Consider the following 10924-nt stretch of genomic DNA (forward strand, 5'->3'; position numbering starts at 1 on the left):
CCATCACTTGGCTGATGTGACACCCTGTCCACTGGGCAGCTCTCATGAGCTGGGGAGGGAGTGTCACAACACTGCCCCTTTTAAGGGACAGACACGAGCTGTGACACGCAGAATGGGAAATTAAAGAGAGTAACAACATTCCCAGGAAAACCAGAAACAAACAAAACAAATCCCACGTGCCGTCCTTACCCAAATTTAACTAGTTACTATAGTAAAAATTTGGGATTTCCCCTCTTCCCACTCTTTTTGTCTGGTACAAAGTGGGTAATGAGGCAGCTGCTGAAATTCAGTGCAGCGGAATGAGAGGCAGTGGTGAGGAGGAGACAGCCAAGGCCAGAGTCCAGAGGGAGCTTTTGGAGGAGAAGGAAGATGGAAGTGGAAATGGAAGAGGAAAGGGAAGAGGAGTGAGGCCAAGAGCTGCAGGAGAGGAAACAGCCTCAGGTTGTGCTGGGGGAGGTTTAGGTTGGATATTAGGAACAGTTCTTTCATGGAAAGGGTTGTAGAGCACTGGACTGGGCTGCCCGGGGCAGTGTGGGGTCCCCACCCCTGGCGCTGTTCAGAACACACGTGGAGGTGGCACCTGGGGACTCGGGTCACTGGTGAGCACGCTGGTGGTGCTGGTTGATGTTGGACTTGAGGATCTTGAAGGTCTTTTCCAACCTTACCGAATCCACGATTCATTGCACAAGGATCCTTCCCACCCAGCACTCACTCCACGCTCTCACCGTGGCTCTGGCTCTCACATCTGCTCTCCCCCACCTTCCTGATGCCCTTTTAACCCCAGCTCATTCTTCACTTCTGTGCATCTCCACATGACCTTCCCCTCCAAGGAAGTGGGTTCCACTTGGAATTCCTGGATTCCCTCTCCTCCCATCACAGCCCCCAGAAATGTGAAGATGATGTCCCACCCAGCCCAGCACCACCAGCTCTCCCCTCTGCCACCCCCAGGTCACACATCTCCTTCATCCACAGCGGAGCAGAGTTATTGTCCCATGGGATGGAGCTTTTCTCCCCCAGTCCCGACGTGTGGGGAGCAGGGAGAGGGAGGAGAAGATGCTCCTGCTGGCCCAAGATGCTCAGAGCCAAAGCAGGGGGAGAATATTTCAGCCCTAATTGCCAGCAGGCACTTGAAGATGAATGCCTGGCTGGAGGTTTCATCATCTCGGGCCATTAACCTCGGCTGGTCATTAAGGCCTAAGAAATGCCAAGTGCTGAGGGCATTTTTATCACTCTGTGATGAATAAAAGAGAGCAGGAAAAAAACCCCACCAGGTTATGAAATGGCTCCTAATGGGAAAATCAGTTCCCATTGCTCAGAAGAGATCACCCAAGGAACAAACGCCCCAACTAATTCCCAGTACAAAAATTCCACTCCTGAACTTTGAAGTCCGGAGGGAATTTGGCACAAAAGGCTCCAAAAACACTTCACAAAAACAGGGGTGAACGTTTACATGTCATGTGTTGTCCCCAAGAAGGTCTTGTCCAGGAGAAGGTCCCCTGAGCCCTGGAGGTAGAAGTGGAGAACATAAGTCACCACAAGAACCTGGGCAAGCAAAATCCAAATCCAAATCAACGATGGAATTTGGCTGGAAAATCCTCACATAATCCACCTTTCTCTTTGGAAAGGGACATGTAATTCTGGAGTTGTCAAAGCTTACTGGAGTCACAAGTGAGGAGCATAACTGGGATTTTCTTCCAAGACATGGCTGGGATTCTCCTACTTAAACCCAGGTGTCACCCAGCAAATCCCAATAATTATCCCAATGGAAGGGTTGTCTTGACTTCCAAAGGAGTGTTTTCAAAGGGATTTTGCAAAATTCCAGCCTGGAATTATTTCACTGCCTTGCCTGGCTCGGGATGTCCGATTTTTCCAGGGATATCAAAGTGCATTACGTGCAGTAACGTGTGGAGATGTGGAGACGCGGCGGCAGCTCCCGCTGTCCGGACGGATAAATGGGAAAAGGTGCCTTATGTAGGCTGGGAAAAGAGTGCCTGGGTAAGCACTAAACCCAGCAGCCCAGAGAACAACCACCATAAAGCACAAACAACCAGAGAAACGGGATCCAAGGAAAACTAGGCGGAGGTTACAGCTTATTCCTTGCAGGAAAAGATGGCACAGCCCAGACCTGAGCACTGCAGACTGTCAGGATTTAAGAGCCTTTTACTTAAAGACGTTCAATCTCTAATTTGGGACAAAAAAAGGTTTTCCCTAAAGCGTGATGCTCATCATGGAAGTGTCGAGGAAAGGGAATGCCAAGGGTTTATGATTCAGTGGGAATGTGCTGGGTGTAACCAGCAGGACGTGCTTCCCCCAGAACCTTTCGGTGTTCAACACCCTCCAGCCCAGCTCTCAGCAGACCCCACCCCCAGGTCCCTCTGCAAACAGCACAACCCACAGGGCTTGGAGTGGGGACACTCAGGGATGAGGAGGCTCCGAAATTCCCAACAGCCCAGCGGGAGCAGCACCTCCCACAGCAGGGGTGAGGTGGGAAAGGGCACAAAACCCCACGGGGTTTGTACCGGGGCAGAGAATGGGGCTGGGAGCCATCTCCAACCTCCCTCCCTGTGCTTGAGGAAAGCTTCCCAATCTTATTGGAGGGAAAGGGGAAGGCAGGCAAGGCCTTGCTATTCCCAATCCCATTTCATCTGGAGACCTCACTACCAGCAGCCAACAATTGAAACAGCAGAGGAGAGACACGTTGTTACTCCAACTCTCTCACTTGTCTCAGCTGTCAAATTATGCATCAGTCATTACCAAAAGGTTTAGCTGGGAGATTGGGAAGGAATTCTTCCCTGGGAGGGAGGTGAGGCCCTGGCACAGGGTGCCCAGAGCAGCTGGGGCTGCCCCTGGATCCCTGGCAGTGTCCAAGTCCAGGTTGGATGGAGCTTGGAGCAACCTGGGATAGTGGGAGGTGTCCCTGATGGAACTGGATGAGCTTCAAAATCCATTCCACCCCAAACCAGTCTGGGATTCTGGGATTCTTTTTATTCCATTTCACTATCAGCCAGAAACTCTTTTAAGAGCAGCTCTTTTTAACATGGCAAGTGGCTCCAGAATTTTAGATTTTATTTTCTTAGAGCTCTGCTTGATTACTTTTCAAAGCCAATTTTGAAGATTATTCACATCAGGCTTCCCCCCCTAACCCTGAAACCAACAGAAAGGAATCCAAGAGCTCTTTTTTCCAACTCTGTGGGTCCCCCAAAACCTAAGGGGTTTAGGATAAAAAGCTATTTCTGTCTCTGCCATGCTCTTTTCAGAGCAACAGAACATATTTGAGCATGGAGTCCCATGTAATCATCATCTCTGCTTCCCCCACATTCCGCACAATCCACGGGATGTGTGCTGGTGTCCATAGAAACGTCGGCACAGCCCCGGATCTGCTCCCAGGGCTCCCCTGGGATCACACCAGGCACCACCCAGCAGAAATCCTGGCCCTGAAAACCAAACTGGTGGCACTGGAAGGAGGAGGTGGGCGGTGGGAGGTGGGGATGGAGCTGCCCAGGGAGTTTCAATCCTGGATTGAACTCAGGGTGGATCAGGTCACGTAGGATTCCTGAATTCCAGGCTCCTCATTGCAGGAATGGGGGCAGCAAGAGCACTGGGCATTCATACCCTATATATTTATATTTATATTTATATTTATATTTATATTTATATTTACTTTTATTTTTATTTTTATTTTATTTATATATTTATACCTTTTAAAAATATATATACCTTTAAAAAATATATATATTTACACATTTGTAAAGGTATTTTTTCATTCTTACCTATTAAATATTGAAGGGGGACAGCAAGAGCATTGTGCATTCATACCATGTGTGTATATATATATATATATTTATACTCTTCTAATCTATATATTTACATGTTTGTGAAGGTGTTTTTTTCATTCTCACCTCTCAAACATCCCCCATTCACATCCTGCTCCTATTCTGCTGCTCCAACCACGGAAATGCCTCGTTGGAATAACACTGCTTGACTAAAGAGAATTAATTTTATAGGTCACGCTCCACAAAGACACGTAAACAAACACCCACAGCCAGCACGGAGACACAGATGACTCCCAAATCCCCCAAATTTGGGGTGAGGAGTAGCCAAATCCTATTTTTTCTCCGTCCCTACGCTGCTCTCTATTAATATCTGACTTTTCTTGGGTGACTTTCGGCTATTTTCAAACCCAAACCTTGTTGCCATGGAGACAATAAGCCGGTCAGCACATCTGCTGGAGAACAGGACACGGGCTTTGGAAAAGGCAGCATTCCAAAGGCTCCGACTTTTCTGAATCCACGGCACAGATCCCGTCCGCTCGGCGCTGCCTCCCGGGTTTGTGACAATTCCAGGAGCTGCGGTTGCGCTCCGATCCCCACGGCGCTGGGGACATGGATCGTGTCCCAGTTCCGTGTGCTGCACCAGCACGGACACCTCGGCATGGACATCACCCCTGGAACTGCCCTGAGCTTGTGGAGGCTCTGAACACAGCCAGAAATAAACAGCTGGGGCATTTTTCCTTGGAAAAACACAGCCGTGACCGGGATTTGCTTGCAAACACAGCGCACACAAAATCGCTTTCTAACGGAGCACCAAGTGAGAACCTAATTGGGGCCTCAATTAGAACATTAAGAAACATTCAATTAAGCCTCCCGGTGCCACAGAGATTCCCAGCCACACAGCTTTCCAGAGGAAAAACGGGAATGTGCAGAAGGCTGCTGGCTTCGGCACGGCCGTGGTGATGACAGAATTAAGGAGAGGAGCCAATTTTCCTACTCCTTCTTTTATAATTAAAAGGAAAAAATCCATTTCACTTCCTTTTACTGTTATTTCAACCTTGTGAAGGTCCATGGAGTCAAAGAGTGTCCTGAGCAGGAAGGACCCACAGGATCACAGATCCAGCTCCTGGCCCTGCACACCAATCCCACCCCGGGCATCCCTGGCAGCGCTGTCCAAATGCTCCTGGAGCTCTCGGGGCCGTGCCCATTCCCTGGGGAGCCTGGGCAGTGCCCAGCAGCCTCTGGGGGAGAACCTTTCCTGATCTCCAGCCTGAGCCTGCCCTGGCCCAGCTCCATAAAGACACGCTCCAAGTCCATCAGTCCCTCCAGCCACATCGGGAAACTCTGGGAAAGGCACCAGCTGTGCATCCCCTCACTCTGACCTTATCCACACGGGCAGCATCCTGCAGGAACTTATGCAGAGATGCCCTCTGGATGCCCTGGAACCCTTGGGCCCACCTGGAGCCCACACTGGAAGCTGTAGGGAAGCAGGGCTTGACTCCATTCCTCATTCTCCCAGGATTTCCTCACCACAGTTGTCAGTGACCCTCACCAAGGTCACTGCAGACACTCCAAAAACCCAGCTCTGCCTGTCGGTGGAATGGTTTCTCTCCAGCTGCCAAGGGACAACTCCATGGAAGCTCCCCAGTCCAGCACAGGGAAATCCTGCCATGGATCATCCCAGTGCAGCCCTGACTCCGGAGATGGCCCCACCTCTGCCCTGCCGACAGCAAACCACCCTCAAAAATCACCTGGAATTAAACTTAGGCCATGAGGACTGACAAACCAGCAGCATCAAGTGTCCCAGGCCAGGCTGGACAGGGCTTGGAGCACCCTGGGATGGTGGGAGGTGTCCCTGCCCAGGGCAGGGGGTGGAACAGGATGAGCTTTAAGGTCCCTTCCAACCCAAACCATTCCAGGATTCTGTGACATCTGCAGAAAACACTGCTTTCCCCAAAGCTCCAAAGTCCTTTTGTAAACCTTTTGTAAACCTTTTGTAAACTCTGTGGTGCTGAATGCAGGAGAAAACTTCAAACCTGAGGCAAACTCAAGCAAGACATTCCAGGTACACTTATTTCCCTTCAAGCCTTAATTCCCCTCGTTGATTCAACCTCAATATTTAGATTTACACCGTCAAATCTTGCCTTTTACAAACTAAATCCACTGTCTGTTACTTCATCAAATGGCTTAACCTGAGAGCTGCTGAGCTGAGCAGCCTGACTGCAGCAGGGACGAGGCAGAGCCGTGCCAGGGCTGCTGCTCTGGGGAGAGAGGGCTCAGCCTTTGATTCACCTGTCAAGTGCTTCAAGAGCTCCTGAACGCTGCACAGAGGGAAACAAGAGCCCAGCCCTGTGCCTGAGGAATAATCACATTCCATGACAGTAAGCTGTATTTTAGAAATTAATGACTCATGGCAGGATTGAGCTCATCCTGCTAAATTACCGAACCTCTGCTCTGCTCCTCTGCAGACACGTATTTTATCCGTTTAATCAGCGCTGGATTTTGAGGAATGCCTGGATCACTGCAGGCTCCCACTGGAATGGACCCTGCTCCCAGCAGCATCTGCCTCCAGTAGAGACCAGAGTCCCCAGGTGATGCTCTGAGTCCTCATCTCACGCTGAGGAAAAGGATTCTGAGACAAAAAATGCTGAATTCTGGGAAGAATTCAGATGCACGTTGAAAAGTCCATCAAGAAATGGTCACTGATGAGCAGAGCCCGATGGAAACAAGGCCACAAAACTCTTCTGAAAGATTCCAAATTCTTTTGTCGCAATGTCCCCAACTTTTAAAGTGTTGTTACAGCCTGAGAGCTGCTCTGATAACAGAAAATGCTGCTCTTCTCTTCCTCTCAATATTACACAGGAAAAATCATATTTACAAAGGTACAAGTGCTGCCAGAGATGCAGCACCAGGTGTAACTAAGTCTCAAAAGAAAATTGGCTTTAACCTCAACTATCTCTAAAGAAGCAGCAAAAAACTTCCAGAAATAAACTGCACATCTAAATATAGTTTTGTGTGAAGTTAAATGTCCTTGGGCTGCTCGGGGACACTCAGTGGCTTCACTTGGACTCTCTGCCACAAGCTGGGAAGGATTTCCACTGATTCCTGTGAATGTTTCAAGGAGATTTTATTACAAGGCCCTGCTGGTACCAAAAAATCCCCTGAAATCATCGAGTCCAACTGTCCCCAGCCCTGCCAAGGCCACCACTGACCCCTGCCCCACATGCCACATCCACAGGGCTTGAAATCCCTCCAGGGATGGGCACTCCAGTGCCCTGGGCAGCTCTGCCAGGGCTGGGTGACTCTTTCCATGAAGGAATTTCCCCAATATCCACCCTGAGCCTCCCCTGGCCCAGCCTGAGGCCGTTCCCTCTCCTCCTGTCCCTGTTCCCTGCGAGCAGAGCCCGACCCCCCCGGCTGCCCCCTCCTGTCAGGGAATTCCAGAGAGGAAAAAGATCCCTCTGGATCCTCCTTTGCTCCAGGCTGAGCCCCTTTCCCAGCTCCCTCAGCTGCTCCTGGGGCTCCAGACCCTGAGGTGTGAGGGAGAACATTCCAAAGGGAGACCCTGCCTGAGGGGATGTTTCAATTTCACCTGCACAAGGGCTGCAGTTGGGTCAACAAAAAGCAAAATGTGTAAATATTCCTCTGGGAGACACCTGGAGAGGAGGAGAAGGAGAAAAAGGAGGAGGAGGAGGAGGAGGAAGGGAAGCTGAACTTCCACCCCCAGCATCCCAAGAAGTGATGGATGCTCCGACACAACCTCTGGGTGCTTGTTGTTCTGCACAGGTCCCAGCTTTTGTCAGTGAAATAAATCCCATTAGAAATCACAGGGAATAAAACTGCTACTGCCAGAATCCAAAGGGAGAACAGCAAATCCTGAGGTCGCCAGGGCTGGGAACACAAAAGCTCCCAGGAAGCACAACCAGGAGCTGCGATGCTAGCACTGTGTGCAATCACAAGCACATGTTTCCAGCTGCCCTACTTAGTGTCCTATAATTGACTCCTGTCCCTTAAGGGGTTCTTGGCTCTAATTGAGCAGCACCTGCCACGTCAGAGGAACAGTTTTGTGCACCCATTCCTTGCTCAAAGGCCACACTTGACCCCCTCAGTGCCAGCCTTGCTCCCAGGCTTGGCTGTGCCACCGATTTGGGGCCCATCCCACCAGCTGGGAATCTCCTGCATCAGGAGTCACTCCGGGACACCAACGATCCCACTCACTTTGGGCGTTTTTAAGCATCATCCCACTGATTTCCAGCACACACCTGTGTGCTCCTGGGAGTACAGGACTCCATCTGTGCCCTCCAATGAGGCATTTCCCACAGAAAAGAGGGGCAGTGGCAGGTTCCCACACGGAGAGGCTGGAGCTGGGAGCTCCGTCCTTGTGGACACACACCCAGGACTCAGCACCACAGACCCTCTTGCTTCCCACCACACGGCATGGGCAAAAAAATGCAAAGCCAAAAGCTCCTCCAAACACTATTTCCTTACTAAATTAGACTGAGCAATGGATCGAAACCAAAAATGAAATGCAACATAATGAAAAGTCAAGTTATGAGTTCAAATCCCAGGCACAGAACGAAACCAAGGATAGAACTTCCATAGGTATTGTGGACTTGGGCAAGAAGCTGGTGCTCGGTTTTTAATGTATACAACATCTAAAAAAGATTTAAACTCCTTTGGGACACTGATTGCAAATCCCACTGGCAGAATTCCTATTTGTTTTTAAATTAGACCTACAAGCACCACAGTGTTACCTGAAGCTAATCCAAGCTGGTGGGACTTTCTGTTCCACTTCTGCTGGTAGAGCCTGATTGTTATTAGGCAAAACTTCCCAGTGGGAAGTTAGAGGACAGGAAAAACATCCCAGCACCTGATTTTCCTATTATTAATTGGCAGTGCCCATCTGATGTGTAAAGCAACACCTCAGGGGGGTCAGGAGTGAAGCGGGTGCCCCCTTTCCTCCCAAAACCAGACAGACAGGCAGAGGCCAGGCTTCCAAAATCCCAGGTCACATCCTGCTCCCTCGGACACCAGGTGTTCCAGGTGATGCCAGTGACCCTCTGCCTAAACCACAAACCCTGAGTTTCCATGTGGCACAAATCCACCTCCGGAAGCAACACCCCTGCCAAGCTGAGAGCTCCTCCAGGACATCTCCCAGGAGCACCCACGGCCGCCGGCAGCGTCTCCTCGGCTGCCACAACCCTCCAGCATAACCCAAAACTGCCTTTCTGTTCATCTATCCTTGTTTCAACTCCAATCTCCACGGCTCAGATCACACAGAACGTCAGGTTCTTCCTGAGACTCTCACATGTCACCCTGGAAATGGGGACTGCCAGCCCCACGCGGCTGCTCCGGCTCTGCTCCGGGCTGGAGCGGTGACAAGGAGATGCCACCAAGCAAAATAAAACTTCCCTGGGTTACTTAAATCCCTTTCCCTGACACACCAACCTCCATGTCCTGAGCACAACACGCTTCCACGCATGACAAGTGTCCCTGAAGCCGTCAAGGGCCCAGTTCCGCTTTCCCTGAGCTTCCTTAAATTCCTGCCCAAGTCACTGAGGAATCTGGGATATGGGTTCCACATCCTGTACTTTGAAATCAAATTGATAACATTTACTGCAAGCAGCGTTTTCTAGGTGAGGGTGATGCTTCAGGGGGACTCGGGATGTCAGTCTGTGTTCGAGTGAGGGACAGCTGGCAGGCAGGAGTGGGAGACTGGAAGAGAGATGGAAAAGGGGCACAGGGAAGGAAAAGGGTGACAGAGAAGGAAAAGAGGAATGGTATCAGGAGGATCCATGCCGATGGCTACCAGTGCTCCTGCAGTGCACGGGGCTGCTGTGGAATCAGCTCTGAGGAGCCCCAACCTGAGATGCCGATGCTCTTAACACATTTAAAACCATTTTTTTCCCAGAAATCCTAAACTCAGGAGATCACTAAAACCTCCGCTTCCATTCCCTGAGCCAAGTGCAGCTCCCGGTGTTACAGGGAATAACCAGGAAATGCCCACCGGGTCAATGGCAGCTGGGAGCCCAAGGCGAGGACAATCCACGGTTTATCCGGCTGGAGCACGGCCGAGCCGGGATGCGGGGCCGCTCCCGGGGGTCACGGCTCCAAGCGCAGCGCCGAGCCCAGCCCGAACTCCCGCGGCGTTCGCAACTCGTGCGGCGCCCGGAGCCGGGGCTGGGGCATCGCCCGGCAGCGGCCCCGCCGCGCTCGGCACGGGGGTCCCGGCCCCGCTGGCACCGGCGGGACGGAGCCGCGCCGAGCCCCCCCAGCCCCGTCCCTGAGCCCAGCCCGTGCCCGGCCGCTGACCTGCCGCAGGATGAAGCTGGTGGAGGTGGTGCTGCCGTCCGAGCGCTTCAGGCGGCTGCGGCGCGTCGCGGTGCCCCTCGTCACCTGCCCGGGGGACAAAGCATCAAGGTCGTGCCACCGCCCCGGCCCCGGCCCCGCCGCCGCCCCCGGCCCCCTCACGCACCGCGGCCATGGCGCCCCGCTCCCGCTGCCGCTCCCCGGCTCTCCCGGGCCGCTCTCCGCGCGCAGCGGAGCCGCCGCCGGGGCGGAGCGCGCTGGGGAGGGGGCGGCGGGCGGGGGGCGGCCCCGGGGCGGGGCTGGCACCGCAAAACCCCTGAGCCCGGCCCGGCCCCGGCTCCGGCTCCGGGCGGGATGGGAGCGATGGAGTCCCGCTGCTCTGGAGCCAGGCTGGGAGAGAGCGCTGGGGGCTTCACCTGGACAGGAGAAGGATCCAGGGAGAGCTCCGAGCCCCTTGCAGGGCCTAAAGGGGCTCCAGGAGAGCTGCAGAGGGACTGGGGACAAGGCATGGAGGGACAGGACACAGGGAATGGCTTCCCACTGCCAGAGGGCAGGGCTGGATGGGAGATTGGGAATTGGGAATTCCTGGCTGGCCCTGGCACAGGGTGCCCAGAGCAGCTGGGGCTGCCCCTGGATCCCTGGCAGTGCCCAAGGCCAGGCTGGACATTGGGGCTGGGAGCAGCCTGGGACAGTGGAAGGTGTCCCTGCCCACGGCAGGGCTGGATTGAGCAGCTCTTTAAGCTCCCTTCCCACCCAGGCCAGTCTGGGACGATGGGGACAAGCTGGGCTGAGCTGGGGATGCCCTGGGCAAGCAGCACCCTCTGAGCCCACCTCGACCCCCTCCA

General features: G+C 52.9%; 1 protein-coding gene across 7 annotated transcripts in view; it reads right to left on the reverse strand.

Annotated features, from left to right (window-relative positions):
• Positions 1-10314, reverse strand: part of CACNB4 (calcium voltage-gated channel auxiliary subunit beta 4) — a 77962-nt gene extending 67648 nt beyond the window's left edge. For all 7 annotated transcript variants that reach the window (XR_004241193.1, XR_004241196.1, XR_004241195.1 and 4 more), the window contains exons 1-2: positions 10246-10314; positions 10083-10166 (exon numbers count right to left, since the gene is read on the reverse strand). Coding sequence is in view for 4 of the 7 variants with exons in the window: in XM_032114128.1 (XP_031970019.1) it covers positions 10083-10166; positions 10246-10254 (93 nt within the window). In the remaining 3 variants the exon portion in view is untranslated. The remainder of the gene's footprint in view (positions 1-10082; positions 10167-10245) is intronic.
• Positions 10315-10924: the final 610 nt, after the last annotated feature.

The sequence above is a fragment of the Corvus moneduloides genome, chromosome 7 (assembly GCF_009650955.1).
Source record: "Corvus moneduloides isolate bCorMon1 chromosome 7, bCorMon1.pri, whole genome shotgun sequence".
Taxonomy (NCBI): domain Eukaryota; kingdom Metazoa; phylum Chordata; class Aves; order Passeriformes; family Corvidae; genus Corvus; species Corvus moneduloides.